The 17137-nt window shown below is 38.7% G+C and overlaps 1 protein-coding gene across 1 annotated transcript in view; it reads left to right on the forward strand.

Annotated features, from left to right (window-relative positions):
• The first annotated feature begins 3682 nt into the window (after positions 1–3682).
• Fsd2 (fibronectin type III and SPRY domain containing 2) overlaps positions 3683–17137 on the forward strand; it is a 41087-nt gene continuing 27632 nt past the window's right edge. Inside the window, exons 1-3 of the mRNA XM_076851288.1 lie at positions 3683–3829; positions 14960–15671; positions 15970–16065. Coding sequence (XP_076707403.1) covers positions 15033–15671; positions 15970–16065 — 735 coding nt within the window. The 5' untranslated portion in view covers positions 3683–3829; positions 14960–15032. The remainder of the gene's footprint in view (positions 3830–14959; positions 15672–15969; positions 16066–17137) is intronic.

The raw sequence follows: 17137 nt of genomic DNA on the forward strand, positions 1-17137 counted from the left end.
ATTTTATAATATCTTATCTCTTCTAGTAGTTTCCTAATTTATTTGTTTTTTCAAAATGAAGCTATGAGTCTTTCTAGTTATAAAAGTAACTGCTAGTTTGTGAGAATGGAATACATTTGTTTATTTTTAGAAAAGAAGTGTAGAAAAAATATACACCAAACCTAATAGTAGTGTTACCAAGATGCATGACTGGTTTATATTTGCCTTTAGGGTTCTTTTATAATATTGATTTTTTTTGTTTAAGCCAAATAACATGTTACTATTATAATAAAGAGTTGATTTTTTTAAAGCCTAAGTTATATGTGACCATTATAAATAGACACTAGAAAAGGTATAAATAAGAAGGTAAAGTAACCCCAAAGAAAAACTGCTCCCATTGTGTGTGTGTGTGTGTGTGTGTGTATGTGTGTGTGTGTTTTGTCTTATCCATTTGGACTGCTATAACAGGATACCATAGACGGAGTCACTGATAAACAATAGACATTTATTTCTCACAGTTTTGGAAAATGAGAAGTCTAAGATCAAATCACCACAAATTTGATATATAGTGAGGGCCTATTTCCTGATTCATAGTTATAAGGGGCAAGGGAGCCCTTTGGCACTGTCTTCATAAGGGCACTAATCCTGTTCGTGAAGTTTCCACCTTCATGACCTAATCACCTCCCAAGGCCACACTTCCAAATACCATCTCAGTTGAGGATTAAATATCAACATATTAGGTTTTGTATGTTTGTTTGTTTGGGTACTGGGTATTGAACCCAGGGGCACTTAACCACTGAGCCACATCCCCGGCCCTTTTTATTTTTTATTTTGATACAGGGTCTCACTAAGTTGCTTAGGGTCTCACTAAACTGCTGAGGCTGACTTTGAACTTGTGATTCTCCTACCTCAGCCTCCTGAGCCTCTGGGATTACAGGCATGAGCCACCAACCTGGCTCAACATATTAGTTTTTGGGAGACATAAACATTGAATAGCATATGTGTATATGTCTATAGCATATGTGTATACATGTAAGACAGTTGATTTTTGTTTGTTCACTTGTCTGGGTCACAGGGGTGTCCAGATATTTGGTCAAAGTTTATTCTGGATGTCTATGAAAGTGTTTCGGGATGAAATTAATATTTGAATCTGGAGACTGAGTAAATCACATGACCCTGCCCAATGTGGGTAGGCTTCTTCCAATTAAAGGTCTGATAACCTCAAAAATGCTAAATGGGAATTCCTGTCCTGCCTTGAGACTCAAACTGAAACCTCTGCTCTTTCTAGATCTTGAGCTTCAGCCTTCAGACTAGAAACACCAGACTGCAGATGCTACCTGCTCTCTGGGTCTTCAGCTTACCAACTGCAGATTGTGGAACTCCATTAATGAGAAGTGGTTTGGGGGGTGGGGTGAGATTGGGGCTCAGTGGTAGAGCACTTGTCACATGCGAGGCACTGGGTTCGATCCTCAGCACCACATAAAAATAAATAAGTATCCAACTACCACTAAAAAAAGAAAACAAAGAAGAAGTATGTATTACTGAGGCTCAAACCCAGGGCACCCTGTCACTGAGTTACATCTCTGGCCATTTTTACTTTTTATTTTAAGACAATCTCACTAAGTTTCCCAGGCTGTCTTCAAACTTGGGATTCTTTTGCTTCAGCCTTTTGAGACATTGGGATTACAGGTATGTGCTACTTTAACCTGTGAGCCAATTTTTTATTATAACTCTTTTTCTATAGACGTAAACATCCTGTTGGTTGTTTCTCTAAAGAACCTTGACTATATGTATGTATGTATGTATGTATGTATGCATCTGTAGTACTATACCGAATGATATTCTACATGTTTTTTTCCAGTTACAAATATATCATGGACATTTGCCATATTTAAAAAAAAAGGTATAGAGTTTGGGGTATAACTTGGTGGTAGAGTATGTGCTTAGCATGCACAAGACCTTAGGTTCAATCCCCAGCATCAAAAACAAAACTAGAATAAGTATCTACATCATTATTTTTTATGCTTGAAAATATTGGGTTGACCATTTTATAATTAATGAATACTCTAATAGTAAACAGGTTAATTTCCATTTTCTGCACATATAAACAATGCTATGTTGGGCTGAGGATGTAGCTCAGTGGTAGAGTACATGCTTAGCATGTTTATGGCCCTGGGTTCAATCCCCAGGACCATTAAAAAAAATAAAAAGAAACAAAATGCTGTGGTGACTATTCTTGCACATCCATCTTTGCATAATTTTCTCTTAATTTTTCTTTTGATATTTTATTTTGCTTCTAATATTTTATTTTACAAATACATGGCAGTAATGTATTTAAAATACTTTCAAAACAATAAATATAAATATAAAAATTCAAAATCAGATCACCATATACAATCTTTCAAAGGAAATTGTCCAGAACCTGATTCATGCTTCTGAGACCTCTCAGTTAATTGAAGAAATAAATAGGAGTCAAGTAGAGAAAAGAGGCTATTTGAGACTAAAAGTGCTAGAGAAGTTTCACTGGAGGAAACTGCTCAGGCTGGGGAAGATTTGCCATGCCATCCTCTAGCCCGAAGCCCCATGAGGGGGTCCTTAAAGGGACCCTTTAGAGAGCTTGATGTGTTTCCTGCATTTGAACCCATGATGGTCTGGGATGAGAGGTTTGGCTGCTTAGGTAACAGAGCCAGTGGGACTGACTGCATTGGAGTCACCTGCATCCCAGAGTTTGACAGGACCATGGATGGGGACTTTTGTCTTAGATCCAAATATGGGCCAACGGGAAAAGTAACCTAGATCCTGCCCAAAAGAGCTACCTACCTAGAGAAGGAGATCTCAGCTGAGAGATCCTGATGGTGGTCCTCCAGATCCCTGAGGAGAAATAAAAAAGATTGCCTGGAAGAGAGGAGTTGTCAGCTCGTGATGGGAACTTAAGGAGAAGGGTCTCTATAATGGGGATCTCTAGAGATGTATAAAAGATGCCCATGAGAGATTCAGGTCTAAGTATCTCCCAGACCTCAGAAACCCAAAGTTAGAACCCATATCCAGCAGCTCAGGGAGGAATGTGGTAGGAGAGGTTCACCTCACTCTGTCTGTCCTCAGAGAGGTTTCCTGCTAAAGAGGCCCAAGCTGGAGAGGGGAGATTTTGATACTGGCTAACAAAGCAGGTTTGGCTTTTTGGTTCATATATTGAATTGGATATTCCATTACTGAATTGACACTATGGCTTTAAGTGACCATAAGACTGTGTGTTAACTAAAAGGGAACAGAAGATCATAGCTTCTTGTAGATTTTCATCCAGGGAGGGGAATAATCCCCACCTTGAACACACTTTAAAGGAATGATCAGAGAAAAATAAAAATAAAATAAATTGCATTTGATTACCTCCAGTGTTGCGCTTGTTCAGAACACTCTGGGAAAGCACAGGAGGAAGGCAAACAGCCTAAGGGCTGCCAGACAGCTCCTTCCTAGTCTTGCTGTGACAGCCCCACCCCTCTACATGTGGCCAGCTATCTGAGTCACAGGTCTCAAATACCCACAGTAAATGAAGTAACTCAGAGCACAGCATGTGACCCCTCCTGATGACACTTGAGCAGTAAGAAGTGGTAGGTCTATATTTGGACTTTCATTCCCAGCAGGCCTGTTGCTATTTGCAGCCCGAGCCAGCTCATGTTACCATCCAGCTTTGGTGTCCCACTTGCAGAATCCTGGTGTAGAATAGGCAGAGGTAGCCCGCAGGGCATGCAGAGGTCATCAGGAAAGAAAGCCTGCTGAACATGGAATCGATTTTCTAGCAGAAATCCAGATCCTTTGAATTAAAAGAAGGATTTATGGACCCTTAAATTAGCAGGCAAGTTTTGGGGTAGTCATATTCTTCTAATGCAAACCGTATCATTAGAAACTCTCAACTAAATGCCACTGTTAGTACAATATCTTTCCTTTAGATGGAAAGGGATATCATGGCAAATCACAGATGTTTAAATTACACCTAACAGTGCAAATGTTTCTGTGACTTCTTGTAGCAGGAATTCGCACTTACTGAATATAAAATTGGTACCAAGTTTGAAAAGCTGTTATGAGTAGGGAGAAGTTGATGATTCATGGAATGTCTTTAGCATGTTTTTAATGCAGGGCCTATTTGCTAGATGGTTTGATATTGATATTATCTGGCTATACTATACTATTGGGTTGATAAATACTTTTTAATTTTAATCTGCATGTGAATGCTGGCAATTCATAATTTCATTCTTTGATTCAAATACTGAAAAATACAATTGTAGTTGCTTCTTGTGGGTGCAGAGAACCTCCTCCCACAGAGTGTTTTCAGGTCTGTGCTGTACCTGAAAAGCTAATCTGAACCAGTTTGCATTACTGTACAGCTAGTGCTTTATAGCCAGTTTTCTTTACCTGTAGCTCAGGAATTGCTAGGGGCTACGTGAATGAGCTTCAATAATTATATACAAAAATATGTCTTTATGGACTCGCAGGTTTCAGAAGATTCTCAGACAAGCCCATAACCCACAAAAGGTTAAAAAAATATTGTTGGAAGACTTTTTAAATTAAAACATAGAGACATACCTCTCATATACAACTTAAAAAAATTTTAATTGACACTATAGCACAGAGATGTGGCAATCTACCCAAATGTGATGTATTACTTTATTTTCTAAGTCTTCATTTCATGATTTTTAAATGACAATGTATCATCAACGTTCCTTTCTTCCCAAATTTTGATTCTGGTAAGAAGGTGCAAGAATATAGATTTTGAGAAAAAAAAATGTATTAATTGTGGGCTGTGTTGCAAAACTCCTGCTTTGAAACTAAGCATACAGACCAATTTGTGTTTATGTGTTCAAAAGGCAAACACAGGCTCGGAAAAACATGTTCTCAATAGCATGGGTGTTAACTGTTTTCCAGTCTCTTTCCTGTCTACCTCAGCATTCAAAAAGAATGTTCCTAAGAGTTCAACTTGGTATTTCACATCCCAGCTTCTATTTGAAAGAATTTCTTGTGATGGTTTATAGATAATACAGAATTCTGATTATCTCTCTCTTGGTAGCACATGGAAATGTGTTATTTTTAGTGGGCTGCTCCTCAGTCTGTAGGCAGTGTGATTTAGTGGAAACCTGGATTTGAATCCAAGCTCTTTATCTGCCTGGCAGTGTGTCTAGTGCCAGCACAGGGCTAGATACAGAATAGCCAGATAAATCCTTGTTATGTGAAATTGGCCATAAGCAAGGCTCTTGGCCTCATAGGAAGTCAGTTTGCCATCCTAAAATATGGATATTGAATTAAGGACTCTCTGACCCTAGAATACCACATCTCTCCTAAGCCTTGGGAACTGTTACTTTGGGGTGCAGAGTGTCCCCATAGCAGTGTCCATGCCTGATTATGATGAGGCTGTTTTGCCAATCATCAACTTCTTTCAAGGGACAAGTGTTCCCATCGTATCCATAGATAATACCACACTGCTGCAATCACTGTGGACCTTTACTTCCTGTTCCAGGTCCTCACCCTGCATAAGTAACAAGATAGAAGGCTTCTAAACTGGCCAGTTGCTGGTCCAAGTAATGATAATAGTAGTAACAAAACACAAACAATAATAACAGTAGCTAACATTTGCTGAGGACTTGCTTTTTTGCATTTTATCTTATTTTACTTTTATTTGTTCTTTTTAGATATACATGACAATAGAGTATATTTTGATACATTATACATATATGGGGTATTTTCTAGTTATAATCCCATTTTTGTGGTTGTACATGGTGTGGAGTTACACTGGTCGTGTATTCATATATGACTATAGGAAAGTTATGTCTGATTCATTCTGGTTTTCCTATTCCCATCCCCCCTCCCATCCCTTCATTCCTTTTTGTCTAATCCAATGAACTTCTATCCTCCCCTACCATCTCTTACTGTGTGTTAGCATCCACCTATCAGAGAGAACATTTGTCATTTGGTTTCGGGGGGAATTGGCTTGTTTCACTTAGCATGATAACTGAGCACTTACTTTAAGCCATGTACAATGCTAAGCATTTTACCTACTTATACCATTTCATTTAAATGTCAACCTTATAAGGTAGACACTGTTAATGAATCTGTTTTATAGTCCATGAAACTGAAGCCTGGGGAGGTGGTTTTGTAAGGTCACTCTGCTAGGATGTAGCAAAGATAGAATGCAAGCACAGGACTGTGTAACTCCAGAGGGCAGTAGCATTGGGAAGGGGTGAAGATGGAGGGAAGACAGATGTTTATCTAGAGATTCAGGGCACAGGGCCAGAATCAGCACGAACTGATCGTTCATTAGTTTGGCTGACATCAAGGACAAGCTTCTGGTCTCTGATTTGGGTGCTGGAGTTGGGGGAGGGGGGTCATGCTAATGGAAAGCAGGAATGCAGTGGTTCTGTGGAGACTGTGGCAGGCATTTGACTGGGTAGGGGCTTAAGGAACAGTAGTGAGGAGATGCTCAACAGGAAGAAGTGTATGGGCCAAGGCCATGGAAGGGAGGACAGGGAGGACACTGAGAGGGAGCAGAAGGAACAGAGGGTGTCCACAGGTGAAGAGGGTGTCCACAGGCTGCTTAGAGAGTGAGGAGCTAGGGAATGGGGCTGGTGCCTGATGTCTAAGGGAGTTAAGACTTATCAGTGATGAGGATCTGAGAACATAGGACATCTCAGAACATGAACTTACCACTTCCATCTGAGCAGAGCAGCAGAGTGCTGGGCTTGTATTTGGCAGGGACACTCAGAGGAAGAGCCACAGGGCACGTGGTCAGCAAATTGTGGAGACAAGGTAGTTTTCAGGAAGATTTCTGCCTACAGGGTACATTCAGGTGATATTGGAGCCAGAAAGAAACTGTGATTTTTGTCTATATGACCAGAGCCTGTGCTTTACAAAGGAGAGGAATCCTGGGTCCTAGGAAAGAGGGAGAAGTTGTGCCCCATCCCTGGGTGGGGTAATTATCACTCACTTGCTTTTCTGGGGCCTCCCTGAGAGCAGGACCTGTCTCTCATTCATTCCACCCCCAGTATCTAGCACCATCCTGTTATCTTTAATTCACTCCTTACCAGGCCCATGAACAGTCATGCTAGAGCAATGAATGATTCCTAGTGCCACAGTCCCTGCATGCAGTGGGGTCATCCAGAGTCACAGAAGTACCCCAGGTTTCCCCACATGACTTCTATTTGGATTCAGACTTCGCAGGTCACTCCATGATCCCCATAACATGCAGGCACCAGAATTTTGGAAACTGTAGAATGACCAGATGGAGCCTAGAGTGCCCCAAGCAGGAGAAGCAGATGTCAGAGCCCAAGTAGAGTGAGGATAGACAATTGCTCCTAAGCCTGGGAGACCTGCTGCTGGCTGACAAGAGGTCCCCAGTGAGGAAGCATGAACCTCCCATCTTCTCAGGTTCTGTTTATAGATCACTTGTTTTCTCCTCATCTTTTTCCTCCTCTACTTCCTTTTCTTCCTCCACTTTCACCACCTCCTCCTGTTACCGGTAGCCAATCCAGGGACTCTGCCTGGATCCCAGCTGGCTGAATTCGGCATAAGAAATAAACAAATGATGTAAAAAAGAAAAATGAATTTTATGCAGTTTGAGCAAACTGGGGGGAAGCAGTTAGATGGTTTCTCTACCAGTCCTATAGAATTGGTTAGGATTTACAAAAACAAGAGCTAGGAGATATATATACGTGGAGTTAGCTAGGCTGTGCCAGCCAGAGAACAGGTCTGTTTTAGCTCCCTTGATGTACACACAGGCCAGTAGGCAGTTTTTTGTTTCCATTCTCAGCATGAGGCAAATCCAGAGCTAAAACTATTCAGAACTTTTAATCTCAAAGTCTCTGTTCCGACTCCCCGTTCCATGTAATGCCAAGTCTGAGCTCATAGCAGACACTAGCAATAAGACATTATTTCTGCGCAGTGGGAATAATTGTGATTAGCTGGAAAATCAGACATACTAGAGTGTGAAGGCAGGACCGAGAGCTTCTTAGGATAATAGGCTCTGAGGGTTTTGTTGAGAATTCTCCACTAAATAAGGGACGTAAGGACCTAGGATTGATCATGGTGAGAGACAAAGTAGTGTTTCTGTAGCTGAAAGGCAACACTGACCTTGGGAACTACTGAAGGGAGATGTGGGCTAAGGTGCAGGTGATATGCATGGTAACCTGGAGGAGCTAGCAATCATTTGGGTCTGGCTGGGGAGACTTCCTGGTCCAGATCAGCACTAGTTTTGCAGGGATACAGACCTTTTGTGGGAAGGAGATGTGCCCTGGCACAACTCAAACCACAATTGTATAGCCCTGTGAATAGACTGTACTAGTGAGGATGAGTAGGACTGCCCTAGCCAGGGTCTAATGGTGGGCAGGGTTCTTAGCAATAACCCCTCAAAACACCCAGGTCATAGAACTTTCAAAAATCATAGATGCTCTGGAGGCAAAGTACAGATGTTGGGGCCTGGCAGCCACTTGTTTGTGATGCTGCCTCTAGAAACCTATTGTCATTCATCCCTTCTCCTTGCCCAGGCAATGGACCAGGTCCTGGAAAATCCGGAGGCAAATCCGGAGAGTCCCTGGATTGGCTACTGGTAACAGGAGGAGGTGGTGAAAGTGGAGGAAGAAAAGGAAGTGGAGGAGGAAAAAGATGAGGAAAAAGATGGTGCCAGTTGGCATGGACCAGGACCTGGGGCATCTGGTACCTTGTGCATCAGTCTGACTTGATGAAAGTAATTGGATGGTGGTGATAGTTGCTCAGTTCTGTGTATACACTAAAAATTACTCAACTCTATACTTTAAAAGGGTGAACATTATCTTATATAAATTATATCTTAATAAAGCTATCATTTTAAAAATTATAAAAGGTTTTCTGACATATCATAAATATTCATGTTTTCAAATAAACCCATTTAATAACCCTTTTAAATTTATTCATTAGAATCTTAAAAATACTATGGAAGTTTGAAATCCTTCATCAAGTATCTTAGAAATGTAAAAACAAACTGTTCTGTAATATTAGAAATTTTACATTGTTCCTTTTTCTCCTCAAACTTGCATTTCCATTCTCAACAGAATTTTGTCCTGATTAATATTTTGCTAAGCTTAGAAAATCATTTATTGATAATCTATTATATTTTTCTACAAAAATACAAATGTATTACTTGAGATTTAAATTTTTTTTCTTATTTTCCTGGAATCCTACATCTCTAAATAGTACTCTCTTTTTCCTTCTGAATTAAGTTACCAATATAATTTTTATAGTCACACATAACAATATATACATTACAAATTTTGATAAATAATTACTAAACAAAAATAAATCTGAGCTGGGTGCATGGCACATGCCTATTATACTAGCAACTTGGGAGGCCAAGAAAGGAGAATTACAAGTTCAAGGCCAGCCTCAGAAACTTAGCAAGGCCTTATGCAACTTAACAAAATCCTGTCTCAAAATAAAAAATTTTAAAAAGGCTGGTGATATGGCTCAGAGGTTAAGCACCCTGGGTTCAATCTCCAGTACAAAAATAAAACAAAACAGAAATGTACTTCTTAATGAGGTGGATAGGATTTTTCTTTTTAATTCTTGTGCTCGTGAATGAAAATTCTATTACCTATTCTAGAATGCAACAGAAATTATAGTGACTTGTCTTCTTCCTGTTTTCACGTTGTTGATGTAAGCACAGAGTGACCTTGCTTATCTGTATAAGTAGATGGAAATGTAGGCAAGTTATAGTAATGTCATTCAGCTCTTTGAACTCTTTTTGAAATGTATGCTGAAATTATATAGTGATCTATCATGAAAAAATTTAATAATATATCAGCTGACAATTTGATTAGATCCTCCTTGAATTTTGTTGAAAGCAAAGAACTGGAAACCACTTAGCTTGAAAAATTTTTTCTTACCCATTCATTAATGTCATTCACTCTCTCAACATTGTTACCAGTACTTCAAATTGTCCTTTCATTTAGCCCCCTGGAGGTTTTTTAAATTTCCAAGCAATGAAATCTTACAGTGCAATGTAATACTCAGGATGAACGAAGGGTAGTTTTATAATAAAGAGAAGAAGGGCTATTGTGCCAAGTGAATCCACATGAAGCCTCAAATACTCATTCCCAGGCAAGTGTCTCTGGGAAAGATTAAATGTGAGATTGAGCATCTGGAAATCCTTAAAACCATCCATGCTTGCATACCCCTTGGAAAGTTTCATGTACACATGACATAGTCTGAAGACCTGTGGTACAAATACCACCCTCTAAAGGAGCCTGAATGTGAACAAATGAGAGAAAGAATGGTATCAAGAGTGGAAAGCCAGGTGGAAAGGAGGTTACTTTTGGGGCTGGGGTTGTGGCTCAGCAATAGAGCACTTGCCTGGCACGTGTGAGGCCCTGGGTTCTATCCTCAGCACCACATATCAATAAATAAATAAAGGTATTGTGTCAACTACAACTAAAAAATATTTTAAAAAGGAAGTTACTTTTTATGCTGGGATAATGTATATTAGCTATAATGATCTGTTGCAGAACAGATTATTCTAGAACTTGATAGCTTAAAATAAATATTTTATTATTATCTTATATGGTTTATGAGGGTCAAGAATTAAGAATAGCCAGGCAGTGAGGCAGGAGAATCACAAGCTCGAAGCCACCTCAACAATTTAGCAAGATCCTATCTCAAAATAATAAATAAAGAGGATTGGAGATGTAGCTCAGTGGTAGGTTCTAGCCCCAGTACTGAAAAATAAAATAAAATAAAAAAGAGAATTGAGAGTAGCTTATTGGGGGTGATTATGACTCAGGATCTCTCATGAGGCCTTGTGACCACTTTCCCTCCATTCCCACCCAGCCTTGGTTTATTAATGTCTCTGTTTTTCTTGCTTGTGGACCAGCTCTGACCAGGACAACTCGGTGAATTTGTTTGCCATGACAAGGGTTGCAATCACAGTGTTCTCAATGAGATCTGAACCCCTGTTAAGTTTATCCTTGTTAAGAATGTTTCCCTCTGCCTTATAGAATCCTTTAGAATTCTCCAACTTTATAGTTACTATTCTACTGTAGCTTAATATTTTATGGTAAGTTGTCTTCCTTCCATGTTGTATGTGTAGTCCTTAGCAGACTTGTGGATGTCAATCTGGTTTACTCTGGTTTACTTTCCTACTAAAAAGTTGAGGACTGGAATGTTAACTGTTAGGTTAACATTCTTTAACTTGAATATTATCTTTTCTTTTGGAGTGTCATATATTATTTTGTAGGAAATATCATTTTGTGATATGGAAAAAGTCACAATAACTTAACTCCAATAAATCATTGTCATTGAGAAATTCTAGGGAGGCTTGTCATAATGTATAGATATGAAAAATTAATAACTAAGATAGCCAATCATATGCTGTATATAGGAGACACACTTTAGATTCAAAGATACAAATAGATTGAAATTAAAAGGATGGAAAAAGACATATTATGTAAACAACATTTACAAGAAAGCTGGAGTGACTATATTGACATCAGAAAAAGCAGATTTTAAAATTTTAAAAAATTCCTAGAGATAAAAAGAGACATTTTATCCCTATGAAAGAATCAGTACATCAAAAATACATAATAATTATGTATGTATATGCACCTATCAAGAGCACACTAAAATGCAAGAAGCAAAAACTGACATAAATGAAGAAATAGATAATATAAAAATAATAGTTGAAAACTTCAATACTTTACTTCCAATAATGAATAAAACAACTAAGTGAAGATCAACAAGGAAATGGAAGACTTGAATATTATTGTAAACCAACTGAACCTAATAGACATCTCTACAACACTCTTATTCAATAACACCAGAATACACATTCTTCTAAAGAGCATACAGAACATCTTTCAAGATAGCCCATAAAACATTATTATGCTAGCCCATTTTTATAGTACCTCATAAAACAAACCTCAATAATTATAAAAGGATATAAATATTATAAGATATATTCTCCAACCACAATAGAATGTAATTAGAAATCAATAACCTAAAGAATTTGGGAAACTCACAAATATGTGGAAATTAAACAATACACTCCTAAATAACCAAAATGTACAAGAAGAAATTTAAAGGGAAATTAGAAGATACTTAATAAATAATGAAAATAAAACATATCAAAACTTGTGGGATGCATCCAAAGTTATACTTAGAGGGAAAATTATACCTATAAATATCTATATTTAAAAAGAAGAGGGCTGGGGATGTGGCTCAAGTGGTAGCGTGCTCACCTGGCATGCACGGGGCGCTGGGTTCGATCCTCAGCACCACATAAAAAGAAAATAAAGATGTTGTGTCCACCGAAAACTGAAAAATAAATATTAAAAAAAATTCTCTCTTTCTTAAAAAAAAAAAAAAAAACATTGACTTACGCACTTTGTCATTGGATGGCAGCTGTTTGTGAGGAGTGTGTCCTTTGTGCAATGTGGCAATAGGTTTTAGAGAAAAACTGAAATCTCTGGTTAATTATGTTCCCTGTAGTTGGATATCTGTCTCCTGGCTGCCACATAGACTAAGGCTCAAATCCCTGTTCAACAACTTACTGTGCTCTTGCCTGAGATCCCCTCTTGGAACCACAGTCTCCTCTTCTATAAAATGGGTATAATACCGGCTCTACCACATAGGGTTGAGGGAGGATATTAATATATACATATATATATACATATATATGATGTATATATATATATATATATATATGTATATATATACATATATATATATAGCGCAGAAAGAGCACATAGCAAATGCTTTTTAATAAGTAGCAGCTAGTAATAGTGTATTTACTATTACTATTATAGTGTTTTGGTTTTGGTTTGGTTTGGTTTGGGTACCAGGGGTGCTATAAGCTATAACCCCAACCCTTTTAATTTTTTGAGACAAGGTCTCACTAAATTGTTCAGGGCCTCACTAAGTTGATGAGGCTGGCTTTGAACTTACAATCTTCCTGCCTCAGCCTCTGGAGCTACTAGGATTACAGGTTTGAGCCACTGCACCCAGCACTATTATTATTGTTGTTATTTTTCTAGACTTTGTGTACTTCCATTAAAATAGTGGGCATTACATATAGTGAAAATTATGTTCATTTTATTTAATACTACTATAAGTCTTTTTCTAAGTAATTATTTGTTCTCTGTAGATGTTTTGAGGATGATTTGTATTCTGTACAGTGTATATATATTCTTGTTTACTTAACTGTTCCTTTAACCATTAAGACTTAAAAAGGTGTTTTTGTTATTTTAATTTTTTTATTGTGGACTTTTATATAGAGAAATAAATGTTTTCTATGTATGTGGGGTTTCCCCTTGAATTCCAAGAGGATTGCTAGGCTAAAAAATATGACCATTGCAAATTTGTTCTCCAGATGTGGGACATTCTAATCAGTAGCACATGATGGTGTTCACCTCATCATACTCTCACCCAGCTTCAGGTATCATTTTTTTTACAACATTTATTTTTTAGTTGTAGATGGACACAATACGTTCATTTTTAAAATTTATTTATTTATAAAGAGAGAGAATTTATTAATATTTATTTTTTAGTTTTTTAGTGGACACAACATCTTTATTTTATTTTTATGTGGTGCTGAGGATCGAACCCAGAACCTTGAACATGCTAGGCAAGCGCTCTGCCCCTGAGCCACAACCCCAGCCCCTGAGGTATTATTTTTTTTAATATTTTTTATTTCCTAGTTAGACACAATACCCTTATTTTATTTATTTATTTTTATGTAGTGCTGAGGATCGAACCCAGGGCCTTGAATGTGCTAGGCATGTACTCTACTGCTGAGCCACAACCACAGCCCCTCAGGTATCATTTTTATATTTTAAAAATATTTACAAACTGGAAAGGCAAAATGACTTCTATTTATTTGTTCTCTGTTACTCATAAGTATGGACAGCTTTTCAAATATTTTTTATAGCTAATATATAAAAAGTAATAATCCTGTGAATTATCTTTGTACATTCATCTATTTAGATCTTAATTTTTCAATAAGTTACACACATTTTAAAACTGAATAATTAAGCTAGGCGCGGAGGTGTACGCCTGTAATCCCAGTAGCTGGGGAGGCTGAGGCAGGAGGATTGCAAGTTCAAAGCCATCCTCAGCAACAGCGAGGCACTAAGCAACTCAGTGAGACCCTGCCTCTAAATAGAATACAAAAAAAGGGATAGGGATGTGGCTCAGTGGCTGAGTACCTCTGAGTTTAACCCCCTAAATAATAACAATAAATAGCTGGCTGTGGTGATGTACATATTTAATTGCAGTGACTCATGAGGCTGAAGCAAGAGGATCACAAGTTTGAGGCCAGTCTCAGCAATTTCGTGAGACCCTCCTTAAAAATAAAAAACAAAAAGGGCTAAGGATGTGGCTCAGTGGTGAAGTACCATGGGGTTCATTCCCTAGTACTGTAAAATAAAGAAAAACAACAAAATAAAATTATATCCTGAAACTCTTCCCATTATTTTCTTTGAAGTTTTAGGCTTTTTAAAAAATATTTATTTTGTAGTTGTAGGTAGACACAATACCTTTATTTTGTGTTTATGTGATGCTGAGGATTAAACCCAACACCTCACACATGCTAGGCAAGCACTCTACCACTGAGCCAAAACCCCAGCTGTAGGTTTTAGGCTTTTTTTAATGCATAGGAGTCTTTTGTTAGTCAAATCTATTGACATTTCTCTTTAAATTTCTTCTCTTAAAGCTTAGAAAGTCCACCCTCCCAGAGAAATCATAGCTTTCCTTTTTAAAAAAATATTTTTTCAATTATAGATGGACATAATAACTTTATTTTATTTTTGTGGCTCAAACCCAGTGCCTCACTCGTGCTAGGCAAGTGCTCTACATCTAAGCCACAACTCCAGCCCTGCTAAGATAATTTAGAAAAAAAATATTTTGTGTGAAGTAGTAGAAACCAAAGATATGACCTTCTCAGGCACTGATTTTTCCCTTGTTTTTTGTGTTTTAGGATCTAAGATATTCACTATTAACTGTCCAGGAAGGATTGTTTAAAGGTACTTCCTAGGGTTTCCAGAGTAACAATGGAGGAGGAAGCTGGGGAGGAACCTGGGCTGGACAGATCTACTGCCCCTAAGGACTTCCACTTTTATAACATGGATCTGTATGACTCTGAAGACAGAATGCAGATCATTCCACAAGAAAACACTAGAATGAGAAGAGAAGTAGTCCAAGCTGAAATGACCAAGGATCCAAGAGGGGCAGGGGAAAGGAAGATTCAAAGAGACCTTCAAGAGGAAGTGGATGATCTTGTCCATTTATATGGACTTGAAGATGAACAGGAGTTAGGGGATGAGTTTGTTGAGGAAAGCAGAATGGGAGTTTCTGGATATCTTCCTTATGGTATGAAGAGGAGAGACCCAACTAGGGAGCAGAGAGACTGGAGACTTGGAGGAGAGGCAGCTGAGGCTGAGGACCTGGGTTATGGAGGGTGGGGCTTGGCTGGCCAGTGCCAGGACTTGCGGGAAGCCTACAGGTATGCCCATGGCCGTGCCAGTGAAGAGTACGAATGCTACGTTATCCCAGAGGAGGAAGACGAGGAAGAAGCTGAGGATGTTTTTTGTGTCACTTGCAAAACTCCAATCAGAGCTGTTGAGAAGGCTTTTGATGAACACAAGGAGCATGAGGTGACCCCTCTCAATAAAGCACTGGAAAGTGCCAAGGTAAATAGATCTCCTGAGTCCTCTGTTTTGATGTCACATTTGTGTCTTGAAAAGAGACAGGGAATAAATCTAAAATGCCTTCTCCAAGAGAGATAGAGAGCAGATGTAGCATTAACATCTTTTTAAAAATATATATTTATTTTTTAGTTGTAGTCGGACACAATACCTTTTTTTTTTTTTTTTTTAATGTGGTGCTGAGGATCCAACCCAGGCCTCGCACGTGCTAGGAGAGTGGTATACCGCTGAGCCACAACCCTAGCCCAGCATTAACACCTTCTTTGTGATGCTTGTTGGACAGGATGAAATTCACAAAAACATGTACAAATTGGAAAAGCAGATTATTGAGATGGAAAATTTTGCAAGTCACTTGGAAGAGGTTTTCATCACCGTGGAGGTAAGAGTGTGGCTGATGACCTTGGCAGTTGGCAGACACATGGCTTCTATCAGTGACCGGGCAAGCAACTGTTTCTAATAGAAGTTAGAAAGCCTTTTCTTTAAAATGTGGGATGTCAGTACTGCCCCCTCCCCTTGCCCTTCCTCTGACCTCTCCTAGCACCAAGCCATAAGCCTGGTGGTACTGATTACCTGTTAGCATTCCCTACTGAGTTGTGCGCTCTGGGTGGGGAGGCTTTTTTTTTTTTTTTTTTTTTTTTCTGCATTTGTTCATCTCCAGTACCACTCCAAGGTATGTTTCAAAGCAGGCACTTTATATATTTGTTGTATGGATAAAAGAGGGAAGAATCTCCCTGTTGCAGTCCTGCTTCTTCACAGGCTACTTTTTCTCCCTGTATCTCTTTACCCTAATCACCAATTGCATGTGGTTTAGAACTCCTGTACTTTTTTAACAAAGACACTTCGTGGTGGTGTCTGTCAGGTAGTGACAGATAAACATTTGCACTCTGGTGTCAAAGAAAGGAACAGCTTTCTTTTGCCCTTGTTTTTTTGCTTGCTTGTTGTTCTTGTTGTGGTGTCCTTTTCCTCCTCCTCCACTCCTTCTTTTTTTCCTTACTCTCTTTCTCTTCCTTCATCTTCTCCTCCTCCTTTTCCCCATTCTCTTCCTTTTCCTCCTCCTCCTCCTCCTCACACACTGGGTGGTACCTGATGCACTGGCTATGACACCAGACATGGCGGGGTTCCATTTTGTTCCCTTGTTCTTGGGGATTGTTACTTACAGGCCTTTGGGTACCTATCATATTTACCACATAAAGTCAGGTATGGACTGTTGAAGAGTTTTTAGTTGTTTTATGAGGTAATATGCTCATCCTGCTAGTTATCACTGCTCAAACACAGACATTCTGTTAGCTTTGCATGGGTTTCAAAAAATAAGTTAATGTGTTTTCTCTTTCTAGTTAGCTATTTTGTAGATTTTCTTGAGAAATTATGAATTTAGAATGCTGAATTTGGAAGGGACATCCCATCCTTTGAGGCCTGTCTCCTTGCCCATTCTGAAATAGGGAAGACTGTGG

This window comes from Callospermophilus lateralis, chromosome 3 (assembly GCF_048772815.1).
Source record: "Callospermophilus lateralis isolate mCalLat2 chromosome 3, mCalLat2.hap1, whole genome shotgun sequence".
Lineage (NCBI taxonomy): Eukaryota > Metazoa > Chordata > Mammalia > Rodentia > Sciuridae > Callospermophilus > Callospermophilus lateralis.